Below are 22957 nucleotides of genomic sequence, written 5' to 3' on the forward strand. Positions count from 1 at the left end.
TGCATCCGGCCCCATGGACTTGTGCACGTCCAGCTTTTCTAAATAGTCCCTAACCACCTCTTTCTCCACAGAGGGCTGGCCACCTACTACCCATGCTGTGTTGCCCAGCGCAGCAGTCTGGGAGCTGACCTTGTCGTGAAGACAGAGGCAAAGAAAGCATTGAGTACATTAGCTTTTTCCACATCCTCAGTCACTAGGTTGCCTCCCTCATTCAATAAGGGGCCCACACTTTTACCAAACAACTTGAAGATGGTAACACTTCATGTTCAGTATAATCATACTGTTTTTACTAGTGAAAAAAATACAAAGATGTAACCATCTATTTTAACAGATGAGTCTAAACAATAAAGCTATAACAAACATCTTGTAAGTAGAGATAGTTTGGGAAATTCTGACTGGTATCACAAATGGCAACAATAAAATAAAAATCTCTCCCCTCTAGCCAGTCCAGCTTTTAGAACTTTTGCCACAAACAAATTATATATTTTGCTTTTGAAACTAAAATGCAGGCATTGCAATACAAAAGAAAGCTGAAGGTCAATCCATCACTGTGTGTTAGTGAGACATGTTTGTTCTAACTGTTGCATGCACACACAATAAGGGGAGTTCAGAGAGGGAGGGAGTTTGTGTGAGTATAGAGAAAACCTAGAGGGAAATACCATACCAAAAACTTGTCTGCAGTGTTGTTGTAGCCATGTTGGTATAAAAAAACTAGCAAATAGCTTATCTGCATAGTAGCTGTTTTTCTTTTCTTCCTCCCACATTTTGAATTGGGAATTCATGGTATAGCCATGGTATGGGACCCCATTCCTAGAATATGCAGGGAGCACTATGGAAGAGCAGGTGGCAAAGACACAGTTATATGGTGAAAGTGCAGGATACATAGGAGAATGAATGCTTGGAATGATCAGATAGATAGATGTCAATCCCCAGAACACAAGCTATTGGGAAACCAGGAGAGTGCACAGGGAAGTGTTTGGATAGTCCACAAAAAAAATCTATGTTCCTCCCCCTGAACTGCCAAACCTGCATAGTTCCCAATATTGTTAACAGGGAGCAGTTGTGCTTCCCCTAAGACAAGCACACAATTAAACCCTCCCTTCCTTCCTAAGTTCTGCCCCAGACATTGAGCTGCCTACCACTAGCAAGTCATCTACATCCACACCATTTTCTCTTCCGTTTCTCCCCAAAATATGGTCTTGAAACTGGTAAGATTCCTGTCCAATGGAGAGCTCCAAAATTTCAGCATCCTACTTACTCAACCCAACTGAACCTGATTCCTGTTACATTTCAAGCAGGACTTTTATAGCACAGAAAGAACCAGGGTAAGGTATCAGCAAGCTCCACATTGTACCATTTTAAAATGATTCCCAGAATGGCAAAGCCAAATTATTGTCCATGAGTTAAACTATACATAATTTCCATGAGTTACTGCCTAACTCTCAAGTGAAAGAGCAATTTATTATCATAGAATATCAGGGTTGGAAGGGACCTCAGGAGGTCACCTAGTCCAACCCCCTGCTCAAAGCAGGACCAATCCCCAACTAATAATTAGTTATGCATGGTCATGCCTCATAAGCACCGTGTTCATTTCTAGTTAGCAAATTTTAATTTTAAAGTAAGTGCACTATGCTGTGATTTATAAGACAGACATGTAAGGATCAACCATATAATTTTACTTTTATATCTACCTGTTTAATAAAGGCATAAGATGCAAAGTACAAGTGTATACGAGAGGTACATTTATTTTCTGGTGAGACAACATAATAGTCATCAGCTCAGTTAGTGGAGTATACAGTAGATTAGCCCTTACATAACTGGCTGTTTTACAATTATTTCAAGCATCTGGGAAAGTTTGCTAGCCTGGTGAAGGTTTCCGAGCAACTGAGAGGCACAGGGCAGGACTTTTGCCTGGAGTATCAACCTACCTCATCTCCCTACTGTCAGGAACTCTCCAGGATCCAAATAATTTGTCTGCCTGCTGTTAGCTTCGAACCTTAATTCTGAACAATCAATGGGGCAAAGTGGATGTTCGTGTCAAATAGAGAGTCAATGGAGAACTATGGCAGTGACAAAACATGAAGAAAACTATGGAGGGAATGGAAAAGAAAAAGGGACTCTAGTATGGAGAAAACTGAGCAAATTTAGGAACCTGGGAAGGCATAATTGATTGGCAAGGGTGAGATCAGCAGCTGGGAACATAAGACCATACTGGGTCAGACCAAAGGTCCATCTAGCCCAGTATCCTGTCTTCTGACAGTAGCCAATGGCAGGTGCTTCTGAGGGAATGAACAGAACAGGAAATCATCAAGTGATCCAGCTCCTGTTGTCTATTCCCAGCTTCTGGCAAACAGAGGCTAGGGACACCATCCCTGTCCATCCTGGCAGCTGATGGACCCATCCTCCATGAACTTATCTAGTTCTTTTTGAACCCTGCTATAATCTTGGCCTTCACAACATCCTCTGGTAAGGAGTTCCACAGGTTGACAGTGCGTTGTGTGAAGAAATACTTCCTTTTGTTTGGAAGGAATTGGGTTATGCACTGGGGTGAGGAAGAAGGAAGAAGAAGCTGCTGATGAGAATAGTAATCCACAATGTTCAAAGAGTTCTTGACTATTTTTGATGGCAAGCAAATTTCCTTGTGTACTTCTGCCTGTGGCCTGATATTTTCCCTCCAGACAAGTTTTCCAGGAGTCTCACTTTCCTTGTGACAGAGAACCTGGTATTTGTCAATTTATTTTTCAGAGGAAGTGAAAATTGGAAAAAGCAATTTTCTGAGGAAAATCCATTCAACCTCTTTGAGAGGCCATTTAAAAATGGGTGCGGAGAGACTGAGGCCTTGTATACATTAAGTAAATTATCAGTGGTCCAACTACATTAATCAAGCTACACTAGTGCAAGCCCCTAAGGGAACAAAGTAGGGATTTCCCCAGTGCAGTTTACTTCTGTGAAACACAAAAACATTAAGGGGGTTCTCTGGTGTAACCATCTAGATAGATCCAAATTTCCCTCATGTAGTCACGGCCACTGTTTTCTTGCAACCAAGAACAACGGAAATGCCAATCAGAAGTAATTGCTTCCTTCTGAGGACAGATGTATGCAAAAGTTTAGAGACAGCTAGGGCTTGTCTATTCAAGGATAAAAGGTGTATTTTAAAAATGTGTTACGACATTTTAACTAATACGTTTAAAACCTCTAATGTAGACAAGACAAATTGTATTTGAACATATATTACCTGGTAGCAGTGAACCCTAGAATCCCCTATTAGGGTTCACCTCAGCCACCTAAGAAGTCAACAGACAAAAAGGGAGATGCAGGTGACAGCCCTATTCACCCCCATCACAGCACTGCTTTGTCTTCTCTGATACTAGCTTTAATGAAAGTCCATGAAACAATAAGCTTGGAAGGTGGATGAAATCTCTGGCTGCCCACACAATCGTGTCTAACTTTCATACTGGAGATCAAGAGACCCCTGAAGCACAATCGCTCTCTAGCAGCCCAGAAAACAATTCTGATTTATTCCCGAACCAGAGACTCTTCCTTTCTATGCAGAAATTTTGTAGTGAAGACTAAGACATCTATTATACTTGGAAATTCAATTTTCCGCTGCTGAGTGATTGTACTAGCCAAACTATATTATAGCAGTCATATGCAGCAAACATTATAGTTAAGGCTGAAAGTTACTTTCAAATGTAAATCCTTATTAGCATGCACTTGCAACTCTCTCTGAAACATGCTCCTTCAGGATAACATTTTTAATGCTTCGTCTGAGTTTAAGGTGATATGTGTATGTTTGTGTTTCTAAAGAATGAGCAAACTGTGTTCACTCACTATTGAGTTATGCAAATATGAAATAAATACATTTTCCAACTTAAAGACTTAATTAAAAGGTGTATACAATCCAAAATTATTGTAGCATGCCTTTTTATATTATTCTAGGTTATTATATCAAACTAAGGTCAGAGGTACATTAGAAATAATAGTTAATAGGTAGATAAATATAGCTGGATATATTCCTATATATTATATATGTATGTATGTATAGTGCAGACTGCTCAGATTTAAAAATATTTACCTCCACTTAAAAAAAATGTACATATTTCCACCTTGTTTTCTGAGCAGATAACTTCAAACTTGCATGTAAATAGTCCTCGCTAAGGTTGAAAACAAAATAGCTTTAAAATTGAAACTAAGTAAATCCATGTTAGCAGACTTCCCTGCTGCTAGTATAGACTTCTAAGCATGCTCACAAGCTGTCAATTTAGGACACAATGGAAGAACATGTGTATTAGGTAACATTGTGGAGCTGGAAATAAGAGGGCTTGTGAATTCACTTCCTCTTGAAGAAATTAAATATATTAATTAAAAAAAATATTTTGAAGCCGGAGCTGGCTCAGTAGAGAGTGGGATTGCTCTCATGCCAGGAGTTCAGAATGGGAGTCACTTCTGGCTTCCAAACTAAGTAGGGACTGTGATGCTATCTGTGACAACTAGTTTAGTATTTCCTACTATGTAAACAGATTCAGTATGAAAAACATAAAAATTAGGGAAGTTTTAAAATGCATAGTTGAAATTGCAGAGTAGAAAGTGTCCTTGAAGTTGTAAGCTACACAGATAGATACAGGGTACATCTGCACATATATTTACTTTAAGATAATTGAGTTCCAAACATTTTAAATATCAGCTGTTGGGCTTTGTACAGTTGACGCCTATTACAGTGGTTAGATCTTCAGACTCCTCCCAAGAGCGAGGGTTAGTAACAGATAGTATTCACCTCTACACTGTATAAATCCCACTCTCAAAATCTTGATTTACAGAATCTTATCTAGAAAAAAGAAAAGGAGTAGCTCACTTCATCAGATGTAGCTCACGAAAGCTTATGCTCAAATAAATTGGTTAGTCTCTAAGGTGCCACAAGTACTCCTTTTCTTTTTGCGAATACAGACTAACACGGCTGCTACTCTGAAAAGAATCTTATCTGCTTTCATTTTATAAGAAAAAAAATCTTCAGCTGTGAAGAAAACCTCAAAAATCAAGATAGGATATTTTTCTAAAAGACCTGCTCTAGGAATTATTTTGATGACGTTCTATGGCCTCTGTTATTCAGGAAGTCAGAAAAGATGATCACAAGGGCCTTGTCTGGGCTTGGAATCGGTGGAAGAATAAGAACTGAGGAAAACAGAGAGATGTATACAGTTAGTCTGCACTGAGCCTGGAACAATAGTTCTGAGAAATGTGAACTACCCCAATGTATTTCAGTGCGGTGGTAACTAGAACTAGGCAGGAAACAGATTTTCGGGGAAAAAATCATCCTAATTTCAGATGAAAAATGAAGATCTCCAAAATTTTGTGAACCAAAATTTTTAAAAAATATTTTGGTTCTGGTCAATTGAAATATTTCATTTGGATAATTTTGAAATATTATGTTTTGATTTCAATAATTTTAAAAACACTCTTTTATCCTAATTATCATAAATTTCAAAATGAAAAATCATTTTGGACTGGAAAACCAGATATTTTTCATTTCAAAAACTTTGAAAGAAAATATTTTGAGAGTTTTGAAAAATTTTTCAAAACATTTTCAAGTCAAGAAATTTGCTGAAACAAACCGTTTCACGAGAAGTTTCACTCCTGATTAATTGGCATTTTTGAGACCATACTTCACCAAAAAAAATCTCATCCAGCTCTAGTAGCAACTCAAATGTTACTGAGACTACTTTAAATGTCAATATTTCAGTTATTTCATTCCTTTCTTAATAAAGGACTCCCTTCACTCAGCTGCTTGCTGTTGGGTTGGTATCAACAAACATAGTTGCAGCCAATCTTAGCAAAAATCCTTCAGACTTTTTCCATTAGATGCATAGCAATTTCTTTTTGCTGCACCACACAAACCACCCCAGGAAACAATTTAATAAATGCGTTTTAAAAAATAACCTCATTCTGTGGCAGATTTTTTTTTCCAAATGACAAAACTCACTATTACTGCCCTATTTCTTTGGTGGTAGGTGACACACCCAGATGTAGAGGGAGTATCAGGCAGCCAGTCCCTGGCATCTCCAGAGCCTGCAGTCCAGGGGCTGACTGACTGCAGGTGCTTAGGAACCTGTCTAGTAAATGGCCTGCATTTTTGCCTGGCAGGACAGAATGTTTAATGAGAACTGTGTCCAACCAGTCACAAATAAAAGCCACTTACCAGACAGAAATAGTGGCTATTGTGGGACCTACAAGAGATGAGGCATGTCCACTATGGCCTGTTTTATGGCATACTGTTCTGGTCTGGGAGGCTGGGACCCACTCAGTCTACCACTGCTTCAATTGCCAGATTCTACAAATTCTAGGATTCCTCTGATAGAATCAAGTCTTAAAGTAAGTGATGTATTTTAATGACCTTGTGCAACAATCAAATTATCTGTTTCAACACTTGCAGGGGCTAAAAGGGACTGTGTAGTTCCCCCATCCTCCCCAAAATTATATCTTAGTTTTTAAAAGATTAAAGTTTCCCTAATAGGCTGAGTGCAGTTTATTAAGGCATCATTTAATGTGGATTTCAGTGTGTTGTTTATTTTGCATCTTGGTTTTCAGTAAATGTAGGCAAAGAGATGTCACTAAGAAAATATGAAACAAAACTGAATTTTATGTGTAATAAATAAATAAACAAAATAAACACACACACCCCCTCTAGCTATCCCGAGATAACTTTCTGTGGGAGAATGTGAATTTGAAAAAAAAAGAAAAAGTTTACTTCATCCAACCTCCTTAATAACCAGATGTTTGCAATCACGAAAAATATACTTTTAGCTGTAAATTTCTCTGTTCTGTAGCATTCAGTCTCTAAGAGAATTTACATAACAACATGTGACATATAAAATGCTTAAAGCCACCAACCATGACAGTACAAATTACAGTCATTTTTCAATACTCTGTGCAAGGTGCACCACTTCAGGCAGTTGGATTGGTTGCATGCTGTGTTGGTTTCTGTAGTGAGACAAGACCAGCATGCACTGCACTCACAAACAGTTTGTAGCCCTTGGGGATGTATTGTAACAGGTAAAAGAGACTGATCCACTTACCCGCCATAGGCTGGAATTGGTGGAGGGGGGGCTGCTGCACGAAATGTGTTGTACACTGTACGACCTCGACCTCTTAGATGTGCACCTCTGTAAGCAGCAGCTGCAGTTGCAGCAGGGTAAGGGAAGCCTGGCACTATGGGAAACACAAAAGAAACATAAAGAACTCCAGTCATGCTGATCGTTCCAATTTAAAACAAGATAACATAGTGAAAATGTTGCACACAGTTTGTGTGTATTCAAGCTTGTCTGTAACTGGGAGGGATGGGAGAGACAACCAAGCAAATTGTTACTCTTTCACAAAAGGCCAGATTTTCTTACAGAAAAATCTTTTCAAGCAAACCGGAGGCAGCCAACTGGGTATTTAGTTTAGGAAAAAATGTACTGGAGCTGGCTGTAGCTCCCTTAGGGGAACCTCACTTAGAAGCAGCAAGTTGATTTATGGTAGCCCACACTATTAGAGGAAATTAATCCCTTGAGGGGAGACTCCCAGAGGGAGTAAAACTACCCTGCTTAAACTAAAGCTTCTAGTAACAAAGATGATAGTTAAGCTGTTGTGATTGCATGTGACTTTTACTGGACAATTCAATCATTATCAGTGTCTGAACTGAGTAACTTGGGTGAAAAAGGGGGATCAGAAGGATACAGCATCCTTTCAGGAGATCTCAGGTGTCTTCTTCTGGGGATACAGTTTGATTATACAGGTACCTGCCATTTTCTACAATTTAGTGCATTCAAAGGCCAAAGTTGTATTATTCAGAAGTATCTCAGGCCTTGTCTACACTGCAGGAGAAATTCGATCTAAACTACGCAATTTGAGTTACGTGAATAGCATAACTCAAATCGACGTAGCTTAGATCAACACACCACAGGGTCCACACTACGCGATATTGATGGGAGACGCTCTCCCGTTGACTCCTCCTATTCTTCTGAATCTGGAGTACAGGAGTCAATGGGAGAGCGATCTGCGGTCAATTTAGTGGGTCTTCACTAGACCCACTAAATCAACCGCCAATGTATCAACTGCCGCTCGTCGATCCCCCAGTAAGTGTAGACAAGCCCTAAATAAGCCAATATAACACTCATCCCTAACAGTGATAGTTTTGCTACATAGGTCAGGAGTAAGAGAATCCCTCAATTATGTTCAGTTTAAATTTCCACATTAATTGTAATTCCATATAAGACTTTAAAATATTTCCATCAGAATTAAACGGTGACAAGCCAAAGTATAAGTGTTTTGGGGACAAGGTATTATGTAAAAAGTCTATAACTCTACTCTGCATAAAACTTTATAAATACAAATGAAAATGTATGACACTTTCTGCTTTACTTTCTTTTCAAGTTTGTAGACCCATGTGTTGCATTACCTACATTTTTCCTGTGATAGGCATTGCTGGCAAATATTAGAACAGGTCTGTTTTGAACAGCAAACCCATCAATGAGAGATAAGGAACTAAATTCAGGTCTTGTGTAACTCAAATTGCTTCAGCAGTGTTACACCAGGGCTGAATTTGTCTCAGTGTGTAAATACGGAAAGTGAATAAAACAAATATTACCCAATAAACCCTAATAAAAGTAAATGAACAGAGGTAATGATACATAACATGCTTACTGTTTTGAAGTTGAAAGATGAATGGGTTTGAATCCTGATATGTCTTTCATCAATTTTATATTACGTTTTAACAGAAACACTGAATTTGAAATTAAAAAAATGAAAAATTCATGATGTGCAAAAGCAACTGGCTGCCTGTATGAGGGACTATACTGTAATTATGGTGACCTATCCATTGTCACCTTGCTATAGTACCTTCCAGGCTTCACCAGATCCCGCTCAGCGACAAGCAGGTTTTACAGTAATTCTGCTAGGATTTAGATGTCGAGATACAACATGAAACAGTGCTATGGCAATATAGCGAAGGGAGAACATTCTTTTAAAAATGAAAATCCAGTATTCCGTTTTACACTTCTTTCTGCTATAATAATAATAAAAAATCTGTCAAAATCAGCAAGAAGTATTTACAGGTCTTAATATGTTGCCGCTCGTTTTGCAAGAGTGCATATAAGAAGCCTTTTTAAAAAAGGAAATAAAAAGACTTGGAATGTGTTGTAAGGATCTTTTCCCTGGAACAAATGAAAACACATTTTATGCCCCTGGAATTCCACTAATTAACAGAAGCACTTTTCTGTACACATCAGTGAGTTAGAGTCATGCTTTCATTGCTCTAAACTAGCCATTTTTTTTTTTAGAATCCCTTTAATGTCATGCATATAGGACTTGACTACCATAGGTACACATGAAATAGCTAATCACAGACGGCCAGATCCTGAGCTTCTCAACTCAGGGCTCAATTGTCCCTTGTAAACAAATGCTGTAGTAAGAGGTAGCACAATGCCTCATCAGGCTTCTTCCAAGACACACAGTGTATCTACTATGCCCTTCAGGGCTGCAAATTACTACCCCCCAAGAAGCTGGCTAGTACTGGAGCAAAGAAGCCAGGCCCAAGCACCACCCCATCGCTGCCCCCAAGAGAATGGGAGGGAGCAGTCCCTGTGCTCCTTGAGGAATCATTTCTAACCCTCCCTGCTTCCACTGTGCATCCACATCCCACCCACCTCTCCGTTTTTTACTCAGAAGAACCTCTACTATCTTCAGTTAGAAGTTGCATACAGTGAAATTTTAAACAATGTTCTAATGTGTTAATTAACAGCTGTAAATTCTAGTGTGGACAGGATATAAACACATTCACAGTTATGTTTTCCACCAGGGTCTCACTGGCATTAAAAGCACGACTCTCATGAGTTAAACCCAGTGTTAAGCAAGCCTGGGAATAAACAATCTGTGTTCTGTCTACACTAGAATTTACTACTGTATTAGTTAACATGTTAAACTGAAATAAAAAATTCCAGGGTTGACAAGACTTTTGCTTGAGCAAGGACTAAGTTAAAAGTAAGAGAGGACTTCAGGCTCTGGCTAAGACAAGTATTACTGTCCTAAATGGTGACCCAAGGGATCAGAAAAGATAAGTACTTCATAGTGGTTCATTTTTAACTACTTTAAAGAAAATGGTACTGGAAACTTTTGGGACACCTAAAAATGGATTTTTAAAACAGGAGGATGTCTATAGTAGGTGCTGGTCTCACCATATATTCAAGTGTAATTGACAATTGATAAAATTTGACAACACAAACAGTCAGGGCTAAGTTCTGTCCTTGGCATTGCATTAGTGGTTGATGGGAGCCGTATGTGTATATGAGATGATAAAAAAGCAAAACTGGTGGTCAAAGAAACCCAGGCTAAGCTTGAGGTAGTTATTGTTGAGCACTGCTATTAAGAAACCAGTTGATATGATAACACTAACCTACGAATTATTCATGGAAAATGTTCCATTCTATGTTTATCAAACTCTACCTATTGTCAGCATTTAAGTAATTTACCTTGTATAATTTTTCACTTTGTAAAATACTGCACAATTTTTTCCTATGTAAAATATGCATTTTGCAATTCATTCACCACTTCTTCTACACATGTGTACAACATGAGCCTATGTCCTGATTTTCTGAGCAGCTGAACTGTGATTTGTAGACAGTGGTATTCAAGGTTAGAGTTAGAATAACCATTTAGGCCATCTCACCATTGCTTAAAAACTTGCAACAAATGATGTTAGTGCAGTCTCCATGCCAAACCCAGGTCATAAACCATAGTGGAAGGGTTCAGGGATACCTGTGGCTGCCAGACAACACAAAGTTTATTTTCAGTATCCTCACCCAGCTTTAGGAAACAGCTTAAGCATGGGCCTAATAAAATCATTCGTGTCATAGGAGGGGCATTAGCAATTTGAGCTGGGCACATTTTTTTCAGAAAAAAAATGAAAAAAAAAATGTTGGTTCAAAACAAAAAAAATGTTTTTTTAAATTTTTCAGTTTGACAAGGAACTGAAAGATCAATTATTCACTCTCCTCTATCTGTACTCTGAACTAACAATGAACCCAGTACCAACCAGCCAGAATTTACTCACCATGAGGGGCAAAAGTCTAACTCACAGTTTGCAGGACTAAGTTCCCTTAGCACCTCAGTATGCCAACCTGGCTGAAACTCAACCAGTGAATGTACTATTACGAAGAGGGTCAGTTGTGTCTGAATCGCACAGCGAGAAACATCTGTTTCTGATTTTGAGCTGAGGCAGCTCATATTTAGCAGAATGTTTGGCTGACTAGATTTCTCTGATGCAGTGATGGGGGAAAGGAAGCTTTCTTCCATCACAGCCATGGCAAAGAAGATGATATGACTTAAATCAGACCGTTTCTAAAATCTGAATACAACCAACTATCAAGAAAATGAAACAGTTCCATTAGCTCATCTAATAGTTACTGATTATTCTCTACTTAGAGCTAACTTGCTACTTTGATAGTCACATCTGAATGGCATTCTAAAATAAGTTAGTTCCTAAATCTCCACATTACACAGAAATTTAGCTTCATCACTTTGATACTGCCTAAAACCTAAAAAAGAAGAAATGAAAGGCCTAACTCAGGAAGTATTTATGTTGGCCTAGAGAGAGAATATATAAATAATTTACTGCCATAGTTTAAAAAGAAAAAAATCATAGGTGCAATGTATTGGGAAGAGTCCCTGTTGCAGCTTATTGCGATAGATATTTAACATGAATCAAAGTAAAAAAGCTGGTATCATTGCAATGAAAACTGAATTTAGCCCGTAAACTATAATGGGCTATATTAAGTCTTCCCAGGTGATCATGGTACAAGCAACCTTAAAACATACACCAACAATGTGTCTTGTGGACAGTGGAGGGTGAGGAAACAAGCCATCACAAATATTCAAAGTTGTTTCTTATATTCAGAAAACACTTCAAATGTGTTCTGCTACAAAAATGCACCACAGGTCTCTCACATAAGAAGTAGATTGCATATTGTGCCTATTGACCTTAGAGGATTCATGCTGGTGTATGTGTATAGCTTAAGTGAACCAATCATATGTAGAAACCAAATATGGGCATGAAGACAAAGAGAAGAACTTAACCATTGAGTTCGCAGCTGACATTTAATGAAACCCGAATTTCTCCCAAGAGGTATAACACATACTGTTCTTAAGCATTTCTGTATTAAATGAACTTTACAATTGTCTAGCATGATATCCAGACTCTAAACCTCAACATGTGCATTGGAAAATAAAAGCTAGATGCACAAATCTCTCAAGCCTTGATGTCCCAAGAGGAGGAACACAAACCAGTTCAAAATACTTGAGGGTTATAAACTGTGTATTAAAGTTTTAGAGCTTTGGGTTAGATGGAAGAGTAGCAGATGCAAAAATCAACAGGGGAGCAGATTATGCATCAAAGCCATAAAATATACAACCGCTTTAATGGGCAATTATTCTTTGGATTTGTGCTCTGGTTTGAATTTGCATGAGAGTGCCATATGTGTAAATAAAGGTGTGCCATCAAAGTGGATGAGAGAATCTACCACTCCTCATCCCTCACTCTATACAAACTACTAGGTCATTTCCTATCAAGAGCCTTCAAATATTTTACACTAAAGGGTTTTAAGGCTACGTCTTGGTTGAATCAGTCTGTGGCTAATTTACTGTAAAATATTTTAATTGTTAAAAAGGCAGGAACCAAATTTACATAAGTCCCATGGATTAGAAAGATCCCTGTTGAGGAAATCCATCAGAAGTGCTGGACAATAAATTACAAACAAAGAAGTATAAGCAGTAGCATGCTGAGAATAGATAGAATAATAAGTATCATAGCGAATTAAATTTTCAGCAACAGAATAAGGACATTATGCTGATGTACACTGTTGTGAATATTCAGTTGACCTAATATTTTTCTAAATTGCAAAAGATCTCAAATATGTTTTCCAATACAACTTGCTTTTATACAAGTCACAGAATTATAAACAGACTATTTAGAATCATGCCCCTAGGTCTTTGCATTTAAATCTAAATCCAAAGAGTGTTCCAGTTCAAATTTAAGGTCTGTAAGCACCCTTTTTAAAATAAAATGGATTTTAAGCCTATATTTATTTTAGATAATTTTATAGTCAACACATTAAGGAAATTCATGATGCTTACAAAAATATCAACAAAATTATTTTGCATCCGCTATTTTCAATCCGTGGGAAGTCTATCTCAGGGCCCAATCCCTACTCTACTGATGTCAATGGAAGTTTTGCCATTGATGTCAATGCGTGCAGAATCGGGCCCCTTATTTCTTCCATTCACAGTGCTTTCATTCTTGAAACACTTACTTGGGATTATTGAAACAATCATTTCTTTACCATTGTGCCAAAATACATGTCAATTTTAGACACTGTTGTTTCGGAATGAATAAATCTGCATTTTGGACAAACAGTTTCTTATAGGACATTCTCATTTGAAATGCATTGAAAAGGAAAACAAAAATCTCTAATTAATGTACAAGTCTAATCGCCATTCTCCACATGGAAGAGTAATTTTTCACTGTTCATTTGCTTGGTGTAATCTCCAAACTGACATAACAGAAAAGCAATGGCCTATAAATCTGCTCTCATTTGTTTCTTTAATATTCATATTCCATTGAACTACAGCTGCTTGTTGCTACAGTCTATTACAACATGCAAAAGTGTCGATAAAAATACTATGAAAGGCAAGATGTGTTTCTTCATGGCTGTGTGTGCCATTTATTTTGAAAAAAAAAAGACAATAAATGACTCGTGGATTGTCCCTCCGCTTGCTGCATGTTGAGCGATTAGTGATTAATTACCTTGCTGCAAATTGACATGGCACAAGAAAACTGACACAGCCCTGATTAATTAACTTTTTATGTGAGACAGATAGCTACAAAACATTGTGGCCTGTAATTGAATCCCCTTACACAACATCACTACATAAAAGTTTCAAGTCAAACCCAGATTAGTCCAAAGCTTCACCATAAATGTTGCATAGGTTTTAGCTTTTAATGAGGACTATGTACATATTTCTCAAAATAGCAGCTCTGAGAGCTATTGAAGGAACCATAAGAAATCTACAATGTTGCTCAATTACATACACACACACACACCAACAAATATGATACGATTTGCCATTCCAGAGCACACCATTGATTTTTCAATCTAATAAAATGCCCTAAGCAGATGTATCGTTGACTTTTCAGCAGAAGGCAACCTCCCACTCCTTAATAAAGCTAGCTTTCTGTTGTGCATAGGAAGGGGTTTTCTTCCTGACACCTGGGACAAACAACTGGTGCCATGAAGCTTAATAACTGATTAGCCATATCTTAATACTATCCAACTCCTTTTAAAAATCCAATTACTTAACTACTCCAGCAATGACTTGCACATACTGAATAGCTCCCTTGAAAGAAAGAACATTTATTTATATTTGTTCTAAATGTATACAGTATTAATTTCTCTCTCTCTCTCACCTCCTCCTCTCCCACCATACCTCCCCACCACCACCACCACCACCAAGAAAAATAACAGCCACAGGAGTCAGTGAACACTGACGCTATCATGTCCTGGGAATACCTTTTGTACAAAGGAGCCACATCTGGCGACCAGGGCCAGGAAATAAAAATCAGTCTATACTACTAGCACTCCTATATGTCATATCTCTTTTACATGGTGTTAAAGTAAATGAAATCTTTGGAGAAAATGTGACCCCATGAATTCCTCAGTCAAATGGGAAAATGCACTTTTTATTTTAAAAAAAACCCACCAAGATACTAAGGGACAGATGAGAAAATTGAGCATGTTACAGACCCCTGTAACAACACAAAGGTATGTCACTTTGATCAGTTAGCAAATGGCATAGTTGGAGATCCACCTATTTATGGTATAGTTGATAACAAAGGCAAAGCAAGGTTATTGTAAGAAATGGACTTGACATTGCAAAGACCCAGTGGATATTCATGTTTCACAAAAGAAAATGCTCACAAACACTGAAGTGAAGAAATGGAGTGCATTTAATAAAAAATGAGTACCAAGGAATCCATAATGAAAGGATAAACCAACATGACAACACTTGATTTTCTGCAAAAAATGTGGAAACACACACAAAATATCAAAAAAATGTCCAGCATACACGGTGGAGTGTCATATATGTAATAAATGCAATTTTTTAAGTGTGTGCATATTGCCAAGAAACAAAAGCAAAATGCATTCATCAGGAGGGCAAAGATCTGAAGATGAAAAATGCAGAAACAGTTTTTTGTTGGTTCTCAAATATACAAAACAAGGTTTTAAAACAGACATGTTGAGATACTTGAAATAAATACTAAATTTCAAAATAGACATTCTCCCTCTAATTTTCTTAGATATGCTTACATGCCCATGAATCTCTGTAAGGTATTGAATTCCTTCCATTTCTGCAATTGCCGCTTTTTGTTTGTTGTTGTTCAAGCCAAAACTCCTTTATCACGATGTATGTATTATGTCTTACCTACATAGATAATCCCATTCAGCTTGTTCTGGCATTTGTTTCTGTTTAATTTAAAGGTCTTTGCTTTGGCACACTGCAGAATATTATAAAAAAAAAAAGAAAAGAGGAGTCCTGTGGCACCTTAGAGACTAACAAATTTAGTTGGGCATAAGCTTTCGTGGGCCAGAACCCACTTCATCAGATGTATGAAGTAAAAGATACAGGAGTATGTAATACATGAAAGGATGTGGGTTGCTTTACCAAGTGTTAAGTCAGTCTAACGAGACAAATCAATTAACAGCAGGATACCAAGGGAGGAGAAATAACTTTTGAAGTGGTAATAGAGTGGCCCATTACAGACGTTGACAAGAAGGTGAGAGTAACAATAGGGAGAAATTAGTACTGGGGAAATTAAGTTTAGGTTTTGTAATGACCCAGCCTTTATTCAGGCCTAATCTGATGGTTATCTAGTTTGCAAATTAATTCTCGTTCTGCAGCTTCACCTTGGAGTCTGTTTTTGAAGTCTTTTTGTTGAAGAATTGCCACTTTGAGGTCTGTTATTTGTGACCATTTGTTATTGAGTGACCAGAGTACCCTCATGTATTTATACCTGATTCTGTATCTCCTCGGGTTTTTTTGCTGATACAGACTTACACGGCTACCACTGAAACCTGCAGAATATTATGCAGTCCTTCATTCTGTTGTTCATAATTTTTATCACAAATCAGCACACCGTCACCAATTTACTTCCACTCCATTCACATGCTCAGAGATCTCAAACACGAAGCAATGGTATACCTTAGGAGCTGATGCAATCCCAAAGGAAAATTACTTATACAATGTATCTACCGAAAGGAGCGTTTTGCACAAACGTTATCACCTGGGATCTTTCAAAACACTTGGCTTGCATCCAGACTAGCAAATACTTTTTGCATTTAGATATATAGTCATGATTTCATCAACTATTCTCTTGGGGTAGCACTCATGCTTGATGGTCTTATTCAAATCTTCTGGATCTGTACAAATCCTTAACTTGCTTGGGTTTAGTAAGTCGCCCTACTATTAACCAAGTCACTTGGTGCTTGTATTTTCTCATAATATGTAATTTTACCATATGGTTAAATTCAATTTTTATTTTAATTCTCAGTGTTAATGAGATTTTACATGGTACACATTTTTGCAGCCTCTGGGATCTATATCATTGTGACGTATAATATCATTATTGCATCACAGTCTGTTAAACATGTCATCCAAATCTTTTACGATTTTTTTTTTTTACATTCAGGTCAGTAGGCAAGTTATACACCCATCTGTATTTGAAGATTGAGATTTAACTCGAGAATGCATAATGCTTCAAAAAGAAAAGGAGTACTTGTGGCACCTTAGAGACTAACAAATTTATTTGAGCATAAGCTTTTGTGAGCTACAGCTCACTTCATCGGAGTTGAAGGGGTTTCATACAGAGAACACACTTTTAAGGACATGAATAAATAATGAAAGTAAGATACAAAAGGAGGAGTCTGAAAAATACAACTCAAGTTCTACCTATTTCTGAAACCAAATTTTACAGGCTCAGATGAGAAACACTAATTTACATCAATGTGGTCATTGAAACCCATTCTTTGACCCAACCCTTAAATCTGTTAATTTATTATACTATTGTAAACACCTCAGGGCTGCATTTGCATTCTACTCTGAATGAATCTGAAACAACTGCCAGATCCGATCATAAACATACCTGTACGGGAAAAGGTTTGCCAGACTGAACAGAGTCCAACAGATGCTGGTTATAGATGTGCAGAAAAAAAGTGTCACCACCTAAGATTTGAAGTCATGTCCCTCCTGGCAGGCCAAGGCAAGCAGGCAATACTTGCATCCTTTGCTGACAAATACTTAATGCCTTCCTCAGGGATGGCTCCCTGCCATACAACCTCAAAAACAGAATGGTCTCCCCAGTCCTCAAGGAACGAGCACTTAGAGCAAAAGGCCCCACCAACTTCCACAGAGTCACAACTCTCTCTTTCCCAGGGAAGATTATTGAGAATTTGGTAGTGACCTGATTCCAGCAACCTTAAAACTCTACAGATATCCTGGACCCTCCCAATCTGGCTTCAGACAAAGACTCAGAACTAATCCAGCACTGATAGGCAAGGGACACGGGGGTGACAATCATGCTGAGTCTTCTCAACCTATCAATCACCTTTGACATGGTTGATCATGAGATGCCGTGGATCCACTGGAAGGATTCAATGGAAAATACTATGTTGGCTACATTCATTCCTTTTCAATTTCTCCCCAAAATGGAGCTGCTTTTCCTCTCTAAGAACTCCTCTAACATGTGTGTCACTCAGCTTTCAATCCTACATCATTCCTAGTTACCATCCACTTACACCCATTAAAAGGGCAAACAAAGAAAGACAATATGGGCTATAATCCAAACAATATGCTGATAACATACAGCACTATGTAACTTTTTCAGCCAGGCAGACACCTCTATTTTACACACACCACAATGATTGGGAAATACTGGAGTATGGATGAAGACCAGAGTGTCTTAAATTAAATACATGAATGACTAAAGTGTTGCTAATCAAAAGTGCTGACTGGCTCTGTAGAACTGGTAAGCACCACCCCCATCTACTTCAGTCTGGCCACTGAGATTCAAGGTCATGCTGGAACTTATCCAAGCTGGAATATTAAAACCCTATCTGCCTTGGTCCACATAAGAAATTAAAGAAGACGCCACAGCTAGTATACAATCCATCAACTTTCTCCAAGTGGAATTCGCCAAAGAAAGTGTATCACACCAGTGCTCCACAATGTGCAATGTCTTCTCTGTAGTGATTCTTGAACTTTTAACTGACTCGTGCACTCCATTCACTAATCCATCTCCTCTGGGAGCACTTCTACCATTCTATACTTCACCAGAGTGTCAAAGACCAACAGTTTTAAAAACAGTTAACCTGTCAGATAAATGTCCCCAAATGTGAAATTTCCCCCAAAATTTGCTTAGCCCCAAGATCCAAACCCTAGGATGGGCAATATTCATCCCTGTACTAGTCACAAGTTTAAGGTATGATATCTGGTGAATCATTGGGAAGTTTATTCCATTAGAAAAGGAAATTTTCAGCTTTCCAATGGAAGATAATAAAATATGTTTAAAATACAGCTCTAATAATTATGATATAATTATAATATTATAATATAGGTCCTTAAAAGTGTGAGATGATTAGGTATGGAAAAAATCTAGTTGATATCTTTTACATGTTTCTAAAAAATATTAGTTATGTTTCTCTCTCGTTCAAATGCTTTTATTATTTCACTCACAATAACTAACGTACCTGGCTTTACAGAGAGACAGATGATAAAAAAGTTAAAGCTCTCTAAAATATTTCTATTTTTTCTGTAAAATATGTATCACATACAGAATACACAAAGATATAGTATAAAGGCTTCATTGTCACTCAGTTGGGATGGAAGATTAGAATATATAGTATACATGCACATATATATTTGTGTGTGTGAGATGCGGGATTGTTTTTGTTTTTTAATACAGGTTTTATTAGGATTAGTTTGGGATGGTATCATCACTGAATTTGGCAGCTCATCTGCAAAAAAGGATTTCCTTTAACTTCAAGCACTGCTTAAATTAGCTGGCATGCAGAAAATGCAAGGGACACAAAGATCTTTAACATTTTATAAGTTTATAAGAGACAAACTGCCAAATCCTGTTCACATTTGTATACATGCTGCTCTGGCCAGTCAGGCTCTGCACCTGAGTAAGGATTTTCCTCATTACCTGATATGACAGCTTCCCCCAATGCATTGTCTACACTGAACTCCACAAGAACTAAGGTGCCTTTGTACCAATCACAAGAGAATCTAAGGATCCTTTTGCCATGACAAAGAATTATGATTGTAGAAATCAAAGTAAAGCACTCTGCAAAATGTTCTTCACAATGGTATGAGCTGAGCTGATCGATTTCTCAAACAAAAATGTAAACATGCATTTACAGCCTCCGGAAACTCAACACACAGCACAATGGTGTAAACGCCCTTGTTATGGTAAACAAAGAGGCAATACAAAGCAGAAAATGTTATCACCATAGGCAGAGATCCAAACTGTATGTAGCATGGGTCTAAGTCTCCTCTCTTTTGCTTCAGTGTAAATCTGTAGTAGCTCTATCACAGTTACCACCATGTAAAGTTAGTGTGAAAAGACAATCAGGTCCTGTAAGTGAAGAATGATGTCTCTAACTAGGAATGCGAATAACCTATGAGAGCTGGCAATTAAGTTTCAAGAAGATATGGTTACATTACTTGGCTTTAAATGTGCAAAGAAATCTAACTATATTTAATATTCTAAACATGAGTTTTATTGTAATTATTTATTTGTCTCACCTGTTGATTCTTTTAACAATCATATGTTACATTTATATGCAAAAAAAATCTTCCCACCATAAGAATAAAAGGAACAGAAATCAAACCCATAAGAAAGATACTCCCCCACTCCTGCCTCAGTCTGCCATGCCTTCACCCCTCTCCTCCTTCAAGTCCCTCCTCAAAACTCACTTCTTCCACAATGTCTTTTCTCCTTAGTTCTCTCCTCAGGCGACTGTTATCACTTGACGACTGAAAATCTTTACTCCTTTAAGATATAAAAAAATCCAAACAAAAATGGTAGAAGCACTAAGAAGGTGTGCTGAGCTTCACCTGGTCAAACCAGTTGGTTTCATCACTTCTCATCCCAATGCCTCTGGTGTCTATTTCTGTTGCCTATCTAAACCATAAGATCTTTGGGGCAGAGACCTGGTCTACATACTTCTTTGTAAAGTGCCAAGCACACTGTTTGTATAGTGCCAGAAAGTAGTAATGCAAACACCATTTGTCCTCTCCAAGGGCTGGAACCATGTCCTGGGGCACAACTGTCCCTCTTGGGGGAGGTGGGTGCAATTTGCAACCTCTGATCCAGCATGTGTGAATCAAGCCCTGCAAATTCAGGTTTTCAGAAATTAGAAATGATTGATACCCAAACCGAGACCGTACACATTTAATATGGTATTCTTTTCATTCCATTTAATAAATTGTATGTTGGTTTTATAAGTAATATATTTGGAAATCAGTGGTGTTACTTCTGATTCACCGTAGTGAAACTTAGCTCAAGATCTGCCCCTTGGTCTGAAATATTGGCCAAACCATGTTCAAAACCACTTTTATATCAAAGATAATCTTTTTTTCAGAATAAGGGTAATTCCAACATTTTTGACTGCAAATGCTAATGTAAAACATGGGAAAATATATAAAAATTTGGAAAAGTTGAAACTGATGAAAGTGTTTGATTTACAGAATCAGATCATATAAGGGAATTATTCAAAGATTTTCAATGTTCAAACATTTTTATTTTCATATTTACTCAGAATGAAGCATTTTAGTATGACCTATGCAAAGAATTAAGTTTTTTTCACATTATTCCTGTTTACCACCAGATAATTTTTTTCAAGCCATAAATAAATGCAATGAATTAATTCAAGAGACACATCAAAGATTCCTTAGTAGCTAAATGTGCAGTAATGAGGTTTTGGCACTGTGGAAGTGATGTTTGTGATCTGCCTACTAAAATGTATTGACAATTCCCTCTGGGTAGGATTTTTGTAACATTTCATTTAGCAAGGGAGAATGAATCTCAATCCTATAGTGTTTAACTTGGCAGGGCTGCAGAAGTTACATGCAAAGGTTCTTTTTGTTGTTTGAATGAGCAGTACAAGGCAAACAAAAACACGAAGTTGAAAATACAATGCTGTACTACTATATCTATTAAATTAGTTTAATCTATTACTTTTTCAGAACATGAAGCAGTTTTAATTTAGCTTTTAGGTGCAAAAGTAGACACATAATTCTGTAATGCTCCACTTTAAACCCTTTTTGATCTACACATCAGTCCAAAACTACTTACTGCATAGTCTCTTCCCAACTGAAAACCACGTCAGCTAGAGTGGGACAAATTCAGTCATGGTGTCATTCCAATGAAGTCAATTTAGGCTGAATTTGGCCAATTATGTCTTAAACACAAACAGTACAAATACACAGAACACCTGCCTCAAAAGCACAAGAGCCAAACAATCTTGAAGTCTCAGAGGAATGCCACCACCATCATCACAATGTACACTATTATGTAATCACATGTGAATGGCAAAGCAAACATGAATACTGAGTTAAGGCCAAATTTCTGCATGTAATGCCTCCATTAATATTTCAGTGCAGAAATACACTTAAACTTACTTTTTTTAAATATTTCTTCAGACTTTCCGAACCCTGTGAAAGCTTCTTGGTATTTCCTGAGTCATGGAAGGTATCCCAGAAGTAGACATTATAAATTCCAGTGGTCCTACTGCAACCCCCTTTAACAGAGATGCCACATTCTGGGGTATCTTCAGAGATGCCGGACATATCAAGAGGATTTCACAAAAGCAATATTCTTTTAAAGTTAGTTAAATTTTATTTCTGTGGCAAGTGAACGACACAGCCTGGTGATTTAGGATATATATCTAGGTTTCATTTAATGTTCATTTTTGCTGTGCAGTTAAAGGGGCCTAATCCCCCATTCATGCACATGGGATTTATGCATGTAGCTCCCCTTCATACTAATGGGAATGACTGCACCACCACTAAAGGTAGGGCAGAATTTGTACGGGTTTACCCAAAGAAGGACAGCTCTACTTTGTGGTTGGCGGGAGGTTGGGGGGGGCGGGGTGGAAGAAGGTCAGAAACTGCTGCAAAAGGTGCTTGGTGGTCAACTTTGCAGCAATGACTCATCCCCCCAGGAATGTGCATAAAGGTATGAAACCTGGTGAATGGCAGGCTGGGTTAGGACCTGCTGTGGGCATTATGCTAGTTGCCCCTTTTATAGGGGGACTGGGAAGGAATTTTTCCCACTCCACCAGAATTGGCTTCTGTGGAGTGTGGTTTTTTTCTGCCTTCCTCATAGTGGATGTGAGGATGGACCTTTTCTGGTGAACAGAAAAGGTGGTAGGCCATATGTCGCAACTTATTTTGTAACATTGGGCGGATGTTCAGTGCAGGTACTCCATAGGGAGGGCAGCCAGCGTCCAGATAAATGACCTGGTAAAGGATTTAAAAGGAGGTACTGGACAAAGAAACAGAATGGGGGAGGGGGTTCGGGGACTCCCATGAGCGGTACGGCAGGGAGCCAACCGCCCTCCCCCCCACTCCATTCTCATAGCCCTCCTTACGCCTCTTGTGAGCCATGGGTTGGCTGGGGGACCTCGAAGGAAACAAAACTGGGCCTGGTGAAAGCCCCAGAGAATTGATTTGAATAAGCATGGATTTGCCTGCACTGTACCCTTTATCTGCTGGATAGTCCCAGACATCTATATAATAAAGTTGCGGCTTGATTAAAACCTATAACAAGTCTCCTGTCCTTCTTGCAGTATACCCAGACAATTCCTCACAT

The 22957-nt window shown here is 38.1% G+C and overlaps 1 protein-coding gene across 30 annotated transcripts in view; it reads right to left on the minus strand.

The window, feature by feature from the left end:
* RBFOX1 (RNA binding fox-1 homolog 1) overlaps positions 1–22957 on the minus strand; it is a 2430619-nt gene that overhangs the window by 69033 nt on the left and 2338629 nt on the right. For all 30 annotated transcript variants that reach the window (XM_073362506.2, XM_073362502.2, XM_073362531.2 and 27 more), the window contains one exon: positions 7071–7203. In XM_073362506.2, the coding sequence (XP_073218607.2) occupies positions 7071–7203 (133 nt within the window). The remainder of the gene's footprint in view (positions 1–7070; positions 7204–22957) is intronic.

This window comes from Lepidochelys kempii, chromosome 10, assembly GCF_965140285.1.
Source record: "Lepidochelys kempii isolate rLepKem1 chromosome 10, rLepKem1.hap1, whole genome shotgun sequence".
NCBI classification, from domain to species: domain Eukaryota; kingdom Metazoa; phylum Chordata; order Testudines; family Cheloniidae; genus Lepidochelys; species Lepidochelys kempii.